The sequence below is a fragment of the Sinocyclocheilus rhinocerous genome, unplaced genomic scaffold, assembly GCF_001515625.1.
Source record: "Sinocyclocheilus rhinocerous isolate Xijiao unplaced genomic scaffold, SAMN03320098_v1.1 scaffold3243, whole genome shotgun sequence".
NCBI classification, from domain to species: domain Eukaryota; kingdom Metazoa; phylum Chordata; class Actinopteri; order Cypriniformes; family Cyprinidae; genus Sinocyclocheilus; species Sinocyclocheilus rhinocerous.
In genome coordinates this window covers 224,690-244,772 of record NW_015636692.1, presented here as the reverse complement: position 1 = coordinate 244,772, position 20,083 = coordinate 224,690, and the positions used below count along the sequence as shown (strand labels likewise).

General features: G+C 37.7%; 2 protein-coding genes across 2 annotated transcripts; both read right to left on the bottom strand.

Annotated features, from left to right (window-relative positions):
* Positions 1 to 4,540: 4,540 nt before the first annotated feature.
* LOC107748042 (cell wall protein DAN4-like) lies at positions 4,541 to 7,615 on the bottom strand. The gene is made up of 2 exons (XM_016562694.1): positions 6,580 to 7,615; positions 4,541 to 4,572 (listed from the first exon to the last, which is right to left on the bottom strand). The coding sequence occupies exons 1-2, from the start codon at positions 7,613 to 7,615 to the stop codon at positions 4,541 to 4,543; spliced, it is 1,068 nt and encodes a 355-aa protein (XP_016418180.1).
* Positions 7,616 to 8,100: 485 nt separating this feature from the next.
* Positions 8,101 to 10,496, bottom strand: LOC107748047 (serine-rich adhesin for platelets). Its single transcript, XM_016562700.1, has 2 exons — positions 9,302 to 10,496; positions 8,101 to 8,630 (listed from the first exon to the last, which is right to left on the bottom strand). The coding sequence occupies exons 1-2, from the start codon at positions 10,181 to 10,183 to the stop codon at positions 8,139 to 8,141; spliced, it is 1,374 nt and encodes a 457-aa protein (XP_016418186.1). The 5' UTR covers positions 10,184 to 10,496; the 3' UTR covers positions 8,101 to 8,138.
* Between the last annotated feature and the right edge of the window lie 9,587 nt (positions 10,497 to 20,083).

The window sequence follows — 20,083 nt, the reverse complement described above, 5'->3', positions numbered from 1 at the left end:
ACATCAACACACAATAAACATATAATATACAACATTAAAGGGGTCATATGATTTTGCTAAAAAGAACATTATTTTGTGTATTTGGTGTAATGAAATGTGTTTATGCGGTTTAAGGTTCAAAAAACACATTATTTTCCACATACTGTACATTATTGTTTCTCCTCTATGCCCCGCCTTTCTGAAACGCGTCGATTTTTACAAAGCTCATCGGTCTGAAAAGCGAGGTGTGCTGTGATTGGCCAGCTATCTAGAGCGTTGTGATTGGCCGAATACCTCAAGCGTGTGATGGAAATGTTACGCCCCTACCATACTGTGTTGATGCCCTGTCCGGCCGGAGCGACGAGACAAAAACGTTAAAACCCATTATAATTTATAAGCGAGGCATTTGTTGCAGCCAGTGGGGACATAATTATTGATTATAATGACTTATACTGTCTTTTTACACGTTGCGTAGCATCACGCCGCATAAACATAAAACCATGTCTGTATTTGTGATCGGAGAAATGACAAACAACAAGCGCTACTCTACACTGCCCAAAACTCGTGTTTGAATCATCAGTGACAAATCCTTTAAATATAAAAACGTACTTACAGTCTGTGAGTCAGAACAGCCGGCATTGTAGTCTACTCTTCCAAGATCAGGAAACAGTCCTCCATAAAATGTGCTGCACACATCTGAATATTTGGGTTGAACGGTTCTGGAACAGTGTTGTAAATACAACTTAACCACTGATTTCTAGTCGTGTCCTCTTTTGGAAGACCAAACAAGGTAGTTTCGCTTTCACAACGAAACACACTGCGGGCTAGAGTGAGCAGCACTCCAAAGAGAAAGGAAAAATTGAAATCGCATCATATGACCCCTTTAACAACCAATCTAATCCTACATCATAAAAACAATACCAGTGTCTGGGGAAAAAACAAACTAATAATAAAAACACCCTCTTTCCAGATGACTTCTTTTCATATTAGATTGTTTTCCGTAAAGTAATGATGATTTGTCATTTTTGCACAGTTCACATAACTGAAGATGATAGTAGTTATCATGAATAACAAAAAATGAGGTAAGAATTACACTACCATGCAAAAGTTTAAGGTCTGCAAGATTTTTTTGAAATATTTTTAAATGTATCTTATGCTCATCAAGACTGCATTTATTTAAAAACACTTTTAAAATTTAAAATATCTGTTTTCTATGTGAATATCTGTTAAACTGTAATGTATTTCTGTGATGCGCAGCTGAATTTTCAGCATCATTACTCCAGTCTTCAGTGTCACATGATCTTCAGAAATCATTCTAATATGCTGATTTGCTGCTCAAGAAACATTTCTGATTATCATCAATGTTGAAAACAGTTGTGCTGCTTCACATTCCAGTGGAAATTGCCACTGTTCATAAATTTAATGCATCCGTACTGAATAAAAGTATTAATTAATTTATTTTTTAAATTGCACTGATTCCAAACTTTTGAATGGTAGTGTAGATAAGAACTTAAATCAAAATAATGAAATAAATTAATTAGAAATGCCATTTTTTTCCAACATCAAGAGTATTAAATATGCACAGTTAAGTACATACATTTTAAAATGTAAAACATTATTAGACTTCATCATGCTTTCCTTATGTTTCATAGCTATTAATTTTTTTATGTATTATTGTACCCTATTTCATTAATTTTTTTTATCTTTAACGTCTGAGGAAATTTACAAAGATAACTCCAACTGCATCTTGACCTTTAAACAATTTAAAATATTTTTACTTAAGCACTCATTCTTGCTGTTGAAGTGTCAGCCATTTATTAAATGTGTTTGGTGCACAAGGTCTGCTTTTGTTTAACCCTTATATAATACATTTATTTGTATAGCGCTTTATACAATTATTTCATAGCAGCTCTACAGAAATAAGCAGGAAAATTATGGAATTCCTTAAATTTCAGCCCTTAAAGCAGTTCTACAGAAGTCAATGGTCATTATTCAGCTTTTTTCTGTGTTAAAAATAAATGAATAATGCTAAATATATATAATACTAAAATCATAAATTAAATTATAACAAATAATCTCAGAAACTATTTATATATGGTTATGAGTATAAATCAGGATGGATGGCTATAGTCATACGCAAACAAGTCAAACTCACCCAATCCATTTTGTACCTCAGTACAATTTCTTACAAGTGAAGTTGTAAGTCCCTTGATAAAAGCAGGTAAACTCATGCTCTCCTCAAAGTCCATGTTTATATTAGCTCTGTTTCGAGTCACATGTCACAAATCACATAGTTGTCAGTCTAAGTGGTGATGCATTGTTAATCCATTCCATCTTTAACCAAACTGGTTATACCTACGTATCCAACAATGCATTCCTCCCTAAGCATGCAGTCTTAAGAAATGCTGATGTTGAAACCAAGTGTTAATGGAGTGTTAAGCAAGTGTTAACTCATATTGTAGACTGCTATAACAGTGTAACAGTGTATTGATTTTTGATCATTCATTGCATGTTAATTGCAAACATAATGTAATACCTTTTAGAACAATGTCTTGCCAAACTTCTATGTGTTTATTTCTTGTGTTGAACACATTGGACCCCATTGGCTTTCATTGTCTGTACAAATAAACACTAAATGCACAATGTGAGAGTTTGAAATGACATGAGGGTGAGTAAATGACGACAGAATTGTTATAGTTTGGTAAACTATGCCTTTCATTATGGCACAATGAACTGGTTGCGAAGACGAAACAAAGAGGAAAAAGGGAGGAAAAAACAAATCCAAGATGACGGAAAATCAAGTTGCTGCTTTAACTGAGTTGTGTTTATTGAGAGTTCATCTAGTCATGAGGTTTTGTTGTCGAGATGAGGAACTGATATCACAAATCTTTCAAAGTTTTTGCTGTAAAGTTGCTTTGCAACGATTTGTATCGTGAAAAGCGCTATACAAATAAACTTGAATTGAAAGTTGTTGTGTATGTTTTCGTGATAAAGTGTTGCATATTATCAAGCCATCCCATCCGTTTGAGTTTTTCCCAGATGATGGGTTGTAATTTTTCCAAGTTGTTCTACAGGTATCATGTTAACTCATCTTTGAGATCAGAGATGCCCAAACTAGGGCCCGTGGTGACCTTTAATTTGGCCCATCATGCGAAATTATACAAGAAAAGGGGGAAAATGCTATTGATGCTAGGCCTGTCGCGATAATTACTATATTGACTTATCGTACAAAATATGGACATGACCGCGATAAGTTATGGTGATGCAATATTGCCCATTGTGTTTACATGCATGTTTGTTTACATAAAAAGTTTTGATTTTTGGCCTTTCATAGGAAACAGTTTGTGCTCCTCTGTTTTAGATCATCAAATCCAACAGTCTACAAGCTTACATAATCTGTGAGGTGTTTGCATATCCGTCTATCTATCTGCTAAAGGAATATGGTCAATCCGAATGTGCTTTTTTCAATCTAAAAAGATTTAATCTGACATATTGTACATATATCAATATGATCATATATCAAGATTTTATAGCAGCTTACACATGAGGAAAATCACAAGCAATTTGTCGTAGGAGCCAACAATATTCCTAGAACACAATTTTAAAATGAAAATACAAGATTAGTATGTAAGCGACAAAAGAGGTGAAATAATATAAAGAGCAAAGGTTTTGCATGTTATTGTTTATATGCATAGATGATTTTCATTTATAGACATTGCATAATTTACACCTGTGGCACTACAACAAATAGAATAACCATACACTATTTCTATGTACAACCTTTAATATATTTGATACATTGTTGAAATGAAAGTTAGTCTTAATTAAACCAACATTAAACCTGTTCTTCCATCTCATTTTGGTTTCAGTCTTTGTTTGTTTGTTTGTGGGTGTGTGGCACTTAGTCATATGATCTGCTTGACGTTCAGTAACCACAAAAACATTTCAGCTTCTACATTCCTTATATTCCAGATCTGTATCCATTAAGATGCGTTTAGCAGGAAGTTTCTGTTTTTGGCTCTTCCACATTTGTCGAAGAGCCAAATATATGCTCTCTGACGCACACACTTTGCTTTTAAGTCAGTTTATATGACCGTTTCATGGTCTTGAAACTGTTTTCATCACTGTGACTTGATTAACCAATGGGTAATTAAAGGTGATTGTTTTAAACACAGGTACTTTGGGAGTGTTGAAGACAAAAACAGTGGTGCTTTTCACTGAGTTCACAGAGTTATCTGCATTTCCGTCTCTGCTGGTTTTGCTTGACAATGGTGGGTTTGTTAGACCTGCTGGTGTTGAAGATATGTTGTTTGACCAGGTGTCTTTGATTGTAGTACCTTCTGAATCAGACCTGTTTAGCCCCGTTTGAGTTAATATCCCCAAAGTTGAGCCTCTGTGTTCATGTGCTAATGGAGTGGTGACGGGTTTTGAGTCATTGCTTGTGGCTGTGAGAGGAGATGGTGGTGGAGAAATTGGGTTTAAGGAGGTCTGAGTGTTCGTTTTTTGGTTTTCCTGAGTGGTTGGAAACATTGAGGGCGTGTTCATAGATGTGGATTTTGAATCAGATGTCACTGCTTGTCTTGAAACTGTTCCCTGTAAAGTAAAGAGAAAAGGAGAATGGTTGAATAAGAGACCCACACTGTACGTTTTTACAGAAGAAGGCTTTGAACAGTTAATACCACTTAACTGGTTAACTATAGTAATTGTATATGGTTTAACATCACATTATATGTAATTTTACTGTGAAATACTATTAATTTAATGGTTTTTGCAATTAAAAATGAATTACCTAAAATCATTAAAAGGACAGAAGTCCCTGTGTGATGCATCACATATGAGAATATTTTATTTAAATAGTTTTGTATTTTCTGTTATTTAGTTAATGTTTATTGTTATTTTAGTGTAGTGTATGTGACCCTGTGCACTGTCTATATATTGGGCATGTTTTATGGAAAGGCCATATAACTTTCTATTTGACAACCTGTATTATTTTAATTATCAGTATATTTTAAGCTAACATGCTCATCTTTGTAGTTCAGGTAGCTCAAGATGGTTAGAGGTGGTTATAGAAAAGAGGGTTACACTTTACTTGAAGGGGTGTGCATAAGACTGACATGACACCTTCATAATCATGACATGACACCTACATAATCATGACATGACACGTCATGAATATGAAGGTTTTTTTATGCATGTTTATGACAACTGTCATGAAGTGTCATTCGCTCAATTATGTAATTTTTAATGCAAAGATTATATTGTTTGAGATGTCTTTGTTATGGGCTATGGTTAGGGGTAAGGGTAGGGGTTAGGTTAGGTTAGGGTTAGGTCAAATAATGTCATATTTGCATTAAAATTACATAACTGAGCGAATGACACTTAATGACAGTTGTCATAAACATGCATAAAACCTCCTTCATATTCATGACATGTGTCATGTCATGATTATGAAGGTGTCATGTCAGTCTTATGCACACCCCTTCAAGTAAAGTGTTACCGAAAAGAGATTTAAATATTGGTCAATATTGTTCTGTTGAGAGATTTAAGTATTGGTCGAAATTGTTCTATTAAGGTTCAAGTTTCAAGTTTAGTTGCACCATTAAAACAGAGACAGCTGACCAAAGTGCTTTACAACATCAACTAAAAGAAGCAAAAGAGTGATGCATTTTGGACCAATTGAAGATGGGCCAAAGAAGTGGCATTCATTCCACAATACAATGAGTTACAGTAATCTAAACATGATGAAATAAAAACATGAATCACGCTTTCAAAGTCTTGAAAGGAAAGAAAAGGCTTGATTTTAGAAAGAAGATGGAGATTAAAGAAGCAAGATCTAACCACTGAATTTACTTGCTTATCAAATTTCAACTCGCTGTCAATCAAGACAGAAATTTATTAAGAGATTTCAATATTTGTCAATATTGTTCTCTGAAGTGATTTAAATATTGGTTGGTTTTGTTCTATTAAGAGAATTAATTATCGGTCAGTTTTCTTATATTAAGTGATTCAAATGTCAGCTGTTTTGTTGTCAGCAAGAGTAAGCAATTCTCGAAAAGTATTAATGAAAATTTGGCTGTTTGTCGCAAGGTGTATTCTGAAGAAGTCTGAAAACTCTGATGCTCGTTCAAATGCATGATGATTCAAAAGTACAGTATGACTTGTGGTTTGCTTGTGCAGTTTGTGCATGTTGTAAAGAGAACAGTGCCTGAGTTTGCAGATGGTTGGGAACCAGCGTTGCTGTTGTTGTAGATGTTCCATGTAGAGTTGATGCTCTGAAAGCAGTTCCAGAAGACACACCGGGGGACGGAAGTGAAGATCCTGTATTTGTCGTAGTCACAATCGTTGCAGTTGTCGATTCAGAAAATGCCATCTGCTTTGTGACACTACTGTTGGTGGAAATTTCGGTTGTTGGCTCAGGGTTTTCGGTACCAGTTAAAGTTCCAGCAGTCCAAGAAATGGATATATTGCTGTGTGATGTTTGCTTTACATCATTCTGTGTATTGGAACCAATGGTGGTAATGGAATCATTGTTTGCATGAATTGAAGTCAGTGTAGTTGTCTCAGATTTTGTTGAGGTGTCCGTGCTAGTTGTTTTAGCGCTTCCTGTCGAACTGATCCCATGTGCAGTGGCATTGGTTAATGGCTCCATTGTTTGAGTGGCAGTGCTTTGGTGGTTTGATGTTGAGTTAGAAGTGTCACTGAGAGAAGTGTTCTTCAGCTGTGTTGTTGCTTGAATGGCGGGGTAAGACTCGGTTGTACTTGTGGTTGTGAGGGGATTTGGTTCTGAGGTTGTTGTGAAGATGGATGAACTTGAGTCTGGAGTTGTTGAAGAGGAAATTGTTGTATTTGTCGATTGATTTGATGTGATGGACACTTGAGTATGGTCTGATGACTCAAGCTGTTGTGTTGTCATTGCAGTGGAGTATGACGTTCCAGAAGATGCATCTGAGGATGGAAATGAAGATCCTGTAGTTGTTGTAGGTGCAATCATTGTTGTCGATTCAGAAAATGCTGTCTGCTTTGTGACAGTACTGTTGGTTGAAGTTTTGGTTGTTGCTTCAAGTTTTTGTGTACTAGTTAATGTTCCAGCAGTCCAAGCAATTGATATATTGCTGTCTGAGGTTTGCTCTACATCATTTTGTGTATTGGAATCAATGGTGGTAATGGAATCATTGTTTGCATGAATTGAAGTCAGTGTAGTTGTCTCAGATGTTGTGGATGTGTCCGTGCTAGTTGTTTTAGCGCTTCCTGTCGAACTGATCCCATGTGCAGTGGCATTGGTTAAGGGCTCAATTTTTTGAGTTGCAGTGCTTTGGTGATTTGATGTCGAGTCAGAAGTGTCACTAAGAGAAGTGTTCTTTAGTGGTGTAGTTGCTTGAATGGCGGAGTAAGACTCGGTTGTACTTGTAGTTGTGAGGGGATTTGGTTCTGAGGTTGTTGTGAAGATGGATGAACTTGAGTCTGGAGTTTTTGTAGAGGAAATTGTTGTAGTTGTCGATTGATTTGATGTGATGGACACTTGAGTATAGTCTGATGACTCAAGCTCTTGTGTTGTTATTGCAGTGGAGTATGATGTTCCAGAAGATGCATCTGAGGATGGAAATGAAGATCCTGTAGTTGTTGTAGGTGCAATCATTGTTGTCGATTCAGAAAATGCTGTCTGCTCTGTGACACTACTGTTTGTTGAATTTTCGGTTGTTGCTTCAAGATGTTTTGTACTAGTTAATGTTCCAGCAGTCCAAGAAATTGATATATTGCTGTCTGAGGTTTGCTCTACATCATTCTGTGTATTGGAATCAATGGTGGTAATGGAATCATTGTTTGCATGAATTGAAGTCAGTGTAGTTGTCTCAGAAGTTGTTGGTGTGTCCGTGCTAGTTGTTTTAGTGCTTACTGTCGAACTGATCCCATGTGCAGTGGCATTGGTTAAGGGCTCCATTTTTTGAGTTGCAGTGCTTTGGTGAATTGATGGTGAGTCAGAAGTGTCACTAAGAGAAGTGTTCTTTAGTGGTGTAGTTGCTTGAATGGCGGAGTAATAATCGGTTGTACTTGTAGTTGTGAGGGGATTTGGTTTTGTGGTTGTTGTGAAGATGGATGAACTTGAGTCATATGCTCTCTAAATCACCCACTTTGCTTTGAAGTCATTTTATGTGACCGTTTCATGGTCTTAAAACTGTGTTCATGACTGTGACTTGATTAACCAGTGGGTGATTGAAGGTGATTATTTTAAACACAGGTACTTTGGGAATGTTGAAGACAAAAACAATGGTGCTTTTCACTGAGTTTGCAGAATCATCTGCGTTTCCGTCTCTGCTGGTGTTGCTTGATAACGGTGGGTTTGTTAGACCTGCTGGTGTTGAAGATATGCTGTTTGACCAGGTGTCTGTGATTGTAGTGCCTTCTGAATCAGACCTGTTTAGCGCTGTTTGAATTGATATGCCCACAGTTGAGCCTTTGTGTTCCTCAGCTAATGGAGTGGTGACAGGTTTAGGGTCACTGCTTGTGGCTGTGAGAGGAGATGCTGGAGAAAATGGGTTTAAGGAGGCGTTTGTGTTCGTTTTCTGATTTTCCTGAGTGGTCAGAAACATTGAGGGCGTGTTCATAGATGTGGGCTTTGAATCAGGTGTCATTGCTTGTCTTGAAACTGTTCCCTGTAAAGAAAGATAAAAAGAAAGTGGTTGAATGAGAGACCCATGCTGTAAAAAAATAATTAGTTTTTACAGTAGAAGGCTTTAAACAGTTATCACCTCTTAACTGGTTAACGATAAACTACCTTAGCACATACCATAGTGTGAAAAATTGTATATGATTTTATTATAAAATACTATCAATTTTATGGTTTTGGCAATCAAAAGGAATTAAAAATCATTAAAAGGACAGAAGTCCCTGCATAACTATGATAATATGATGATATTGATATGATATGATAATATTTTATTTGAATAGTTTTGTTTCTTTTACATTTTTGTTATAAATAAACTGACTTTAACTACTTGAGCTACTTGAACTAGAAAAATGTGTTTAAATATTGACAGGTTTTCTTCTATTAAGAGAATTAAGAGATTTAAATGTTGGTCGGTTTTGATCTATTAGGAGATTTAAATGTTGTTCAGGTTTGGTCTGCTAAGTTATTTAACTGTTGGCTGTTAGGGTTAGGTTAACGAAAGAATTAATGATGAATTAATAAAAATGTGGTTGGTTGTCACAGGTGAAATTCTGGAAAAGTCTGATGCACAGTCAAATGCATGAGCATTCAAAAGTACAGTATGACTAGTGGTTTGTTTGTGCGATGTGTACATGTTGTGTAGAATATGCTGCTAACCGGCGTTGGTGTTGTTGTAGATGTTGATGCTGTGAAAGCAGTTACAGGTGTTTGCGAGTGCTCTGGGTTGGGGATTTTAGGTGTAGCTGTAACTTGTGCCGCTATGACAGGTCTTGAGGTCTCAACAAGTGTTGTTGAGTCTGAGGAAGTAACCAGACTTGGATTTAGAGTTGTGTCAGTTGTTGCGGACTGAGATGATTGCGATTCCATCACAGGTGTCAGAGTTTCTTGACCGTCAGTTGGCAGACTTTCTGATTGAGATGACTCAGATGTTGTTTCATTTAAGGTTATCAGTGTGCTATTAAAGTCGTCTATCAATGTAAACTCATTCCATGTTGTGTTATCAGAAGAGGACCAAAACACATCAGTTAAATGTTCAGTGTTATTTTCTGTGGCTGATGCAGTGTCGTCGACGGCTGAAATTGCATTTGTAGTCGATTCCACAGGTGTTTTGATAGTCGATGCTATTTCAGTATCGGTTGTGTCATCCGGTGGGTCAATTGTTAATGATTCCTCCGTCGGCTCTGTTGCACTTTGGGAAGTTTGCTTTGTATTTGTAGCTGACATTGAGGTTGTAAATGAAGGCTCTGCCGTGATAGACGTAGAATCCAAATCATCTGATGTGATGGAGGTTTGAGTGTGATCTGGTGACTGTTGTGATGTGTTCGCAGTGGAGTGTGATGTTCCAGAAGATGCGTCAGAGGACAGAAATCCTGCAGTCATTGTCCTTGTGTATTCAGAAAATGCCGTCTGATCTGTGACACTTCTGCTGGAGGAAGTTGAGGTTGTAACAGAAGGCTCTGTAATCTTTGCATTGGTTGGTGTGATTTGCGACGATGTAGTCTGAAGAAGTGCAGAGGCAGCAGCAATTGTTTGAGACATTTGTGTTTGCAGGTGGCTGAAAGACGTAGTATCTAATTCATTTGTAGATTGGTAGATTGATGGTGAGTCAGAAGTGTCACTGAGAGAAGTGTTCTTCAGTGGTGTAGTTGCTTGAATGGCGGAGTAAGACTCGGTTGTACTTGTAGTTGTGAGGGGATTTGGTTTTGTGGTTGTTGTGAAGATGGATGAACTTGAGTCTGGAGTTTTTGTAGAGGAAATTGTTGTAGTTGTCGATTGATTTGATGTGATGGACACTTTAGTATGGTCTGATGACTCAAGCTGTTGTGTTGTTGTCGCAGTGGAATATGATGTTTCAGAAGACACATAAGAGGACGGAAATGAAGATCCTGTCTTTGTTGTAATCGCAATTGTTGTTGTTGTCGTCGATTCAGAAAATGTCATTTTCTTCGTGCCACTACTTTTGGTTGAAGATTCGGTTGTTGGTTCAGGTTTTTGGGTACCAGTTAATGTTCCAGCAGTCCAAGAAATGGATATATTGCTGTCTGAGGTTTGCTCTACATCATTCTGTGTATTGGAATCAATGGTGGTAATGGAATCATTGTTTGCATGAAATGAAGTCATTGCTGGTGTCTGAGATATTGTTGATGTGTCCGTGCTAGTTGTTCTAGCGCTTCCTGTTGAACTGATCCCATGTGCAGTGGCATTGGTTAATGGCTCCATTGTTTGAGTGGCAGTGCTTTGGTGGTTTGATGTTGAGTTAGAAGTGTCGCTGAGAGAAGTGTTCTTCAGTGGTGTAGTTGCTTGAATGGCGGAGTAAGACTCGGTTGTACTTGTAGTTGTGAGGGGATTTGGTTCTGAGGTTGTTGTGAAGATGGATGAACTTGAGTCTGGAGTTTTTGTAGAGGAAATTGTTGTAGTTGTCGATTGATTTGATGTGATGGACACTTGAGTATGGTCTGATGACTCAAGCTCTTGTGTTGTCATTGCAGTGGAGTATGATGTTCCAGAAGATGCATCTGAGGATGGAAATGAAGATGCTGTAGTTGTCGTAGTCACAATCGTTGTTGTTGTCGATTTAGAAAATGCCGTCTGCTTCGTGTCAATACTTTTGGTTGAAAATTTGGTTGTTGGTTCAGGTTTTTGGATACCAGATAATGTTCCAGCAGTCCAAGAAATGGATATATTGCTGTCTGAGGTTTGCTCTACATCATTCTGTGTATTGGAATCAATGGTGGTAATGGAATCATTGTTTGCATGAATTGAAGTCAGTGTAGGTGTCTCAGATGTTGTTGATGTGTCCATGCTAGTTGATTTAGCACTTCCTGTTGAACTGATCCCATGTGCAGTGGCATTGGTTAATGGCTCCATTGTTTGAGTGGCAGTGCTTTGGTGGTTTGATGTTGAGTTAGAAGTGTCACTGAGAGAATTGTTCTTCAGTGATGCAGTTGCTTGAATGGTGGAGTAAGACTCGGTTGTACCTGTAGTTGTGAGGGGATTTGATTCTGAGGTTGTTGTCAAGATTGATGAACTTGAGTCTGGAGTTGTTGTAGGGGAAATCATTGTCGTTGTCAATTTATTTGATATGATGGAGACTTTAGTATGGTCTGATGACTCAAGCTGTTGTGTTGTTGTCGCAGTGGAGTATGATGTTCCAGAAGACACATCAGAGGACGGAAAGGAAGATCCTGTATTTGTCGTAGTCACAATCATTGTTGTTGTTGTCGATTCAGAAAATGCCGTCTGCTTCGTGTCACTACTTTTGGTTGAAGATTTGGTTGTTGTTTCAGGTTTTTGGGTACCAGTTAATGTTCCAGCAGTCCAAGAAATGGATATATTGCTGTGTGATATTTGCTCTACATCATTCTGTGTATTGGAATCAATGGTGGTAATGGAATCATTGTTTGCATGAAATGAAGTCATTGCTGGTGTCTGAGATATTGTTGATGTGTCCGTGCTAGTTGTTCTAGCGCTTCCTGTTGAACTGATCCCATGTGCAGTGGCATTGGTTAATGGCTCCATTGTTTGAGTGGCAGTGCTTTGGTGGTTTGATGTTGAGTTAGAAGTGTCGCTGAGAGAAGTGTCATTCAATTGTGTTGCTGCTTGAATGGCGGAGTAATAATCGGTTGTACTTGTAGTTGTGAGGGGATTTGGTTCTGAGGTTGTTGTGAAGATGGATGAACTTGAGTCTGGAGTTTTAGAAGAGGAAGTTATGTTAGTCGTCGATTGATTTGATGTGATGGACACTTGAGTATGGTCTGATGACTCAAGCTCTTGTGTTGTCATTGCAGTGGAGTATGATGTTCCAGAAGATGCATCTGAGGATGGAAATGAAGATCCTGTAGTTGTTGTAGGTGCAATCATTGTTGTCGATTCAGAAAATGCGGTCTGCTCTGTGACACTACTGTTGGTTGAATTTTCGGTTGTTGCTTCAAGATTTTTTGTACTAGTTAATGTTCCAGCAGTCCAAGAAATTGATATATTGCTGTCTGAGGTTTGCTCTACATCATTCTGTGTATTGAAATCAATGGTGGTAATGGAATCATTGTTTGCATGAACTGAAGACAGTGTAGGTGTCTCAGATGTTGTTGATGTGTCCATGCTAGTTGTTTTAGCACTTCCTGTTGAACTGATCCCACGTGCAGTGGCATTGGTTAATGGCTCCATTGTTTGAGTGGCAGTGCTTTGGTGGTTTGATGTTGAGTTAGAAGTGTCGCTGAGAGAAGTGTTCTTCAGTGGTGTAGTTGATTGAATGGCGGAGTAAGACTCGGTTGTACTTGTAGTTGTGAGGGGATTTGGTTCTGAGGTTGTTGTGAAGATGGATGAACTTGAGTCTGGAGTTGTTGTAGGGGAAATCATTGTCGTTGTCAATTTATTTGATGTGATGGAGACTTTAGTATGGTCTGATGACTCAAGCTGTTGTTTTGTTGTCGCAGTGGAGTATGATGTTCCAGAAGACACGTCAGAGGACGGAAATGAAGATCCTGTATTTGGCAGTGGAATATGATGTTTCAGAAGACACATAAGAGGACGGAAATGAAGATCCTGTCTTTGTTGTAATCGCAATTGTTGTTGTTGTCGTCGATTCAGAAAATGTCATTTTCTTCGTGCCACTACTTTTGGTTGAAGATTCGGATGTTGGTTCAGGTTTTTGGGTACCAGTTAATGTTCCAGCAGTCCAAGAAATGGATATATTGCTGTCTGAGGTTTGCTCTACATCATTCTGTTTAATGGAATCAATGGTGGTAATGGAATCATTGTTTGCATGAATTGAAGTCAGTGTAGTTGTCTCAGATGTTGTTGATGTGTCCGTGCTAGTTGTTTTAGCGCTTCCTGTTGAACTGATCCCATGTGCAGTGGCATTGGTTAATGGCTCCATTGTTTGAGTGGCAGTGCTTTGGTGGTTTGATGTTGAGTTAGAAGTGTCACTGAGAGAAGTGTTCTTCAGCTGTGTTGTTGCTTGAATGGCGGGGGAAGACTCGGTTGTACTTGTGGTTGTGAGGGGATTTGGTTCTGAGGTTGTTGTGAAGATGGATGAACTTGAGTCTGGAGTTGATGTAGAGGAAATTGTTGTAGTTGTCGATTGATTTGATGTGATGGACACTTGAGTATTGTCTGATGACTGAAGCTGTTGTTTTGTTGTCACAGTGGAGTATGATGTTCCAGAAGACACATCAGAGGATGGAAATGAAGATCCTGTATTTGTCGTAGTCACAATCGTTGTTGTTGTCGATTCAGAAAATGCCATCTGCTTCGTGTCACTACTGTTGGTTGAAGAATCGGATGTTGGTTCAGGTTTTTGGGTACCAGTTAATGTTCCAGCAGTCCAAGAAATGGATATATTGCTGTCTGAGGTTTGCTCTACATCATTCTGTGTATTGGAATCAATGGTGGTAATGGAATCATTGTTTGCATGAATTGAAGTCAGTGTAGTTGTCTCAGATTTTGTTGATGTGTCCGTGCTAGTTGTTTTAGCACTTCCTGTTGAACTGATATCATGTGCAGTGGCATTGGTTAAGGGCTCAATTTTTTGAGTTGCAGTGCTTTGGTGATTTGATGTTGAGTCAGAAGTGTCACTAAGAGTCATTGTCGATTCATTTGATGTGATGGAGACTTGAGTATGGTCTGATGACTCAATCTTTTGTTTTGTTGTCGCAGTGGAGTATGATGTTCCAGAAGACACATCAGGGGACGGAAATGAAGATCCTGTAGTTGTCGTAGTCGCAATCGTTGTAGTTGTCGATTCAGAAAATGCTGTCTGATTTGTGACACTACTGTTGGTTGAAGTTTTGGTTGTTAGTTCAGGTTTTTGGGTACCAGTTAATGTTCCAGCAGTCCAAGAAATGGATATGTTGCTGTCTAAGGTTTGCTCTACATCATTTTGTGTATTGGAATCAATGGTGGTAATGGAATCATTGTTTGCATGAATTGAAGTCAGTGTAGGTGTCTCAGATGTTGTTGATCTGTCCGTGCTAGTTGTTTTAGCACTTCCTGTTGAACTGATCCCATCTTCATTGTTTAAGGGCTCGATTGTCTGAATTGCAGTTATTTGAGAAACAGTCATGGAAAGGTTTGGAGAATAACTGGCAGTAAAAGTAGAGGTAGTTTGGCAGCAGTCTGGAGGAAAGTAAGAATTCAAGATTCCTGCAAATAAAAACAGAAAATACTTGTTGAAATACTTGCGATAGACAGGTACTGTAAATATTGCAAGTGATACTGTGAGAGGTATTATAAAAAAGTTATTATATGACATGGAAATTCAGTATGAAATTCATACTCGCCAAAAGTACCATTGAAAAGCTTGGACACAATTGACTGAATTTGTGTTTCAATTTGATCTAAAAGCTTCTGATTATAATTAGTTTTGTAAATTGTGCCTACATATGAGTGTTTGGTACTTTTTTCTGTTGCTTTTATGTAAGTTGCTTTGGATAAAAGTGTCTGCTAAACGCATAATTGTAAAATTGTTGTTAATGTTTTTATTTTAATGCATGTCACATTTTGCTCATTAAATCATTCCCATACTTCCATTTGTGTTATTTCATAGTTTTCATTATTTAAAAAAAATGGCTATAAAAGTGTGTTCAAACATTGGACTTTTCATGTATATAAAATCTGGCATATCGATATATTGAAATATTACAGAATTGAATGACAATCCTTTTGATGCATCAGAAACTGAACCACTTGCAGGTCTTTAAGCGTGTCGTCCTCCTGCGTCATCACGTCTAATCTGACACAAACGCATTGATCACAACTCACCCCAGAAGAGCAGGAATGCTGCATTACGCCCCATGGTATCCTGCATGCTTCCCAAATCTGAAAAGCAAATATTTCACTGTCAGCAAGTCTTTTGTCATATTTTGATTCTAATCATTCCACAGGTCCAGGTGCTGAAATCTCTGCCTGTGTTTGATCTTGTTTGTAAAACTAGAGTCACATTCTATTCTGAGGCTGGATTTTACTAAGAATGCACTGGCCTGCTGATAACGTTGTTCATTTGCACATGCTGTTTTCGCAATGATTCACTAAAGGAGTTATGCAAATCAGATTTATCATTTGATTAATTACTGCTAGCATAATTAAATATCTTTGTTTAAAAATGAATGGCAATGACTTAATTTAAATATGGCGTATGGCTTAAATCAGCTGTTTGGTGATTTCACCTCAAGGTTGACACACAGACTTGGATAGAAATTGATAAAATAACAAAATAGAGCTGTAAACTTAATCAAAATGCAATAAGGATTTGTCTGTGAATATTAAAGCACAAAAGACTGCTATTTAAAATGTTTGGTTTAACTTGAAGAAATCATGACAGAAATCGAATTATTGTGCAGTAGAATGTACTTATCAAAGTAATAGTAACAATAATAATAATAATAGATTATTAAAATATAATTTTTAAGGAATTTCACGCATCACAATTTTTCACCCATTTTGTGTTTGAACTGTAAACTGAAATACTTTGTTTGCCAAAAATAGGAATTTCACTGCATTTCAAAAGATTAATTAAAATGTAAAAGTAAAAATAAAAAGTTTAAAAAACAATACTTTTGTGCATTAAATAGTCTACCACTGTTTTTGATATTACATTTGTATTAAATCATAAATCACAGAATCCAGAAAACTTAAAATAGGCAACACAGTATTTCTGAAAAGATAAAACACTTTTAACAGGTATTATTTCAATTTTATTAAGTTAATACAATTTTATCAATGCAATTGATTAGACATGCTTTTTGATTGTTTAATTAAACCATTAAAATAAATCAGAAAAAAATTTAGTTTCTATATTATTTCTATAGCACATTTACATTTAAAATAGAAAACACAGAATTTGGAGGGAAAAAATAAATAATTAAACCTAATTTGGGGAAAAAAAGAAACACATGGCCTTACTAAAATTGTCAGGGTTCTGTCACTTCGGTCAAGTTTATTCATGGATTTGTGACGGAGCCTAACGTCACTCCCGTCTTGTCTTGTTTTCTTTTGAGCGTGCGGCTTCGAGTGTGCTCGAGTCGTGCGCTCTATTGTCTGCGTGCCTTGTTTCATGTTGGAGCGTGGTGTTCGGATCCCGGCACTCATGTCTTGTTCAGATTCAGTTTTGGTTTAGTGTTGGGGTTCGGACACTCGCTTCAAAGGAAAGATTGCTATCAAATAGCACACCTAGGTTCCTAACTGATGACGAAGTTATTGTGATCGATATGATACCTATGCATTCACTGCTACGAATTGATGGCGGTCATACAAGTACAATTTGAACCATGTTAATGCACTTCAACTAATGCCAACAATGTTTTCTAGTTTATTCAAAAGAATGTTGTGAAGTGAAGTGACGTGACGATGTAGCAAGTACATCGGGTGTTATGGGAAGTGTTCCCAGTTCCGGTTGTCCTAGTTAATGCAGCCTAACAATCAAACAACAATTTAGATTTATTTTTGAGATGGAAAAATGCAGTTTTACAAATGCTAGAAACGTGGCTTTCAAAGGAACCTGTGGTCAATAGTGTCAAACGCAGCACTAAGATCCAGTAGCACTAATAGAGAGATAATGAGTATTCTCATTAGCTGCTTGTTCGTGTCTTGTTTTGTTCAAGCACATGGCTTGTGATTTCTTTTTCTGGCTATGTGCTTGTGTTTTTGTTTTGTGTGAGCACATGGCTTCAATGGAACATCTTTGGGATGAACTGGAACAGAGATTGTGAGTCAGGTCTTCTTGTCAAACATCTGTACCTGATCTCACAAATGCTTTACTGGATGAGTGGTCAAAAATTCCAACAGGAGCACTCCAAAATCTTGTGGAAAGCCTTGCCAGAAGAGTGGAAGCTGTTGTAGCTGTAAAGTGGGGACCAACTCCATATTAATGTCTGTGTATTTAGAATGCAATGTCATTAAAGTCCCAGTGTAATGGTCAGGTGTTAGGGTTGTGACGGTGAGGAAATTTTCCCACCAGTTAATCGACGTGTGTATCACCGTGGGGGCGGGGCGTTCCCTCTTTTCCTCGCTTTCCTTCACTTTTAAATAGCTTGTAAAAGCGGCGTGCACATTTTACTTTCACTTTCAAATAGCAATTCGGTGTAAAGCAATTGTTCATTTTTAGCTTTCCTTCGCTTTTAAATAGGTTAAAAGCGCCGTGCGCATTTTACTTTCACTTTCAAATTAGTGGCAATTCGGCGTCATTTGCTTGAAAGCAACAACAAAATGCAACGTCAAACTCACTTTAGCTTATATATAAAACATAGAACTTTTATTAACAAAACAAATAAAAATACACCATGCTATAGGGCAGGCTATGCCTAATATAAAATAACAAATAACTTACATAAAGTTTAAATAGGTATACAAACCTGGAAATAAGTAAACGTATAATATATAACGGTAACACTTTATTTCGATAGTCCACTTTAGACATTCTACTAACAGTAAGTAACTTTGCAACTACATGTCAACTAGCAGTCATTAGAGTATTAGTAGACTGCCCTGCTCTGCACACGCTCTGCATCTGTCTCTCTCTCTCTCTCTCTCTCATTCTGCTCAGCTCCAACAATGAACTGTTCCAATTATACACTTATTTTCATATAGCTATGAGAAGCGTTAAACATGGATGCGAGTGCGGTTGCTGTACTGTATTAAAGCTTTAATCAGGATAAAACGGTATATTGAAAGCTAACAGAAGCAGTAGCATTTACAAATGACAGCGTATCTAAAAGTATGAGACAACAACAAACAAAAAACATAGGCCTACCATTAAAAGCCGTGCTTGCACAGGTTCTGCACGATCCTCTTCAATAATATGCTCTGCTTCTCAATCGGGCTCAAACTGATAGGCAATATTAACGATGCAGTTGTTTACAACACAACCGGAGCACATGCAGCTGAGGTGAGGGGCGGGACGTTTAGACGCGCACTAGAGGCGGTTTAGCCAATCACAACACACTGGGCTAGCTAACCAATCAGAGCCCATCGCCTATTTCTGAGGGCGGGGCTTCATAAAAACAGGAAAAGATCAGCCTGTTTCTCAGAGAAGGGACAGAGCTGTGTGGAATAAAGGTAAAGTATGTGAAAAATAATGCGTTTTTTTTTTTTAACAACGCATTAACACATCTTGGACTGCACCCCATAAACACAATCAAGCCTAGAAAAAACCCAGTGAACCACCCCTTTAAATAAGAAACAAATGTTTAAACAAACTTCAAAAATCACCTTAGATTAACGGCAAAAGTCAACAGGCTTTTCAAAATCCAAAATACTGCCAAACAGGAGCTTTTGCATTTAGTTTCGAAACTAAATCATCCGCAATTGTCTTGTCTGTCTCAAATGATTTTTATTACTATAAAAAATCAAAACGACGGTGGGGGTCGGTGCCGCGGTGGACAAGTGACGTAACCGGTGTTGAGGCTTAACAACGGTATCACAGTCAGCACCGTCTATCGCCTACCTGTCTATGTTTCCATCGTTACCCTCCTTATTTGCTCCCTATTTATTCTCCTTGTGTTTGCAGTTCTGTGCCAGTTCGTTGTCGTATTTACCCTTGTGGTTTCCTGCCTTGTCCTGTCCTGCCTTGCCAAGCTTGTTGCCAGCCTGTTTTCCCCCCTCGGGGTCGTTTTGGTTTGTTTGTTTGTTTGTTTTATTTTATTTTATTATTAATAAATCCCATCACTCTCCTGCAATTGAGTCCTCGCTCTCCATCCCTGCACCCTCATCTGACAAAAATAAGCCAGGCCTGTGATGTTGTTCATAGAGGACCACGGATTACAGAGTTTGTATGACTTAAAGTAAATTTATAAAACAAAGACATCTGTGGTTTTAGTTGCAAAACACCATATATTGACCTCTTTTACTACAAACACAAAATCACCTGGTCACACAGTTTTCTTCACACTTTTATTGATAAAATTAGACACCAGTGATATGCATTGTATAATATCCTTTCCAACTCAAGCACAAACTCCAACTTATAATGCTGCGATTAGATATTAGCAATATCAATGTCAAATGACAGCAGTTAGCTTTAGCTGTTAGCAATCAGGAAGAGGAAACTGAGTAGATAGAAATCACATTCTTAAAATACCCCTTTACTTACCACATCAGATGAAAACTGATGAGAATTATTCAGAGATCATGGAGTGAAGATGGTTTACAAAAAAACTTCCCTGTTCATTGATCACAGTACATTTCAAGCAGATTACTTTCAGTGTTTAAAATGTTTTCAAACCTTTTCGAATCCTAGAAACAAACGTAGCATTTCAGTGCTGAGAGAAGCATGGAGATGAACCTGTCGGGCCATCATTTTCTTGTTTTGAAAAGCTGCCATGCAAATAGCTTGGATGGTTCACAGCAGTTCTCACAACAGCGCGTTTGTGTTCGCAATGCAAATGCTGAGTGCAGCAGGAAAACATGCAAATGTGGTTTTTTTGGGCCTACTTATCTGTTTGTTTA

Bases quoted from the DNA above. Each gene is read 5' to 3' on its own strand.
- LOC107748042 (XM_016562694.1), bottom strand. From the start codon at position 7,615: ATGATTGCACCTACAACAACTACAGGATCTTCATTTCCATCCTCAGAT. The intron at 4,573-6,579 runs GCGCTAAAACAA...TTTACTTTACAG, and splicing joins TGGGATCAGTTCGACAGGAA to GGAACAGTTTCAAGACAAGC.
- LOC107748047 (XM_016562700.1), bottom strand. From the start codon at position 10,183: ATGTCTCAAACAATTGCTGCTGCCTCTGCACTTCTTCAGACTACATCG. The intron at 8,631-9,301 runs GTTAGCAGCATA...CTTTCTTTACAG, and splicing joins CTACAACAACACCAACGCCG to GGAACAGTTTCAAGACAAGC.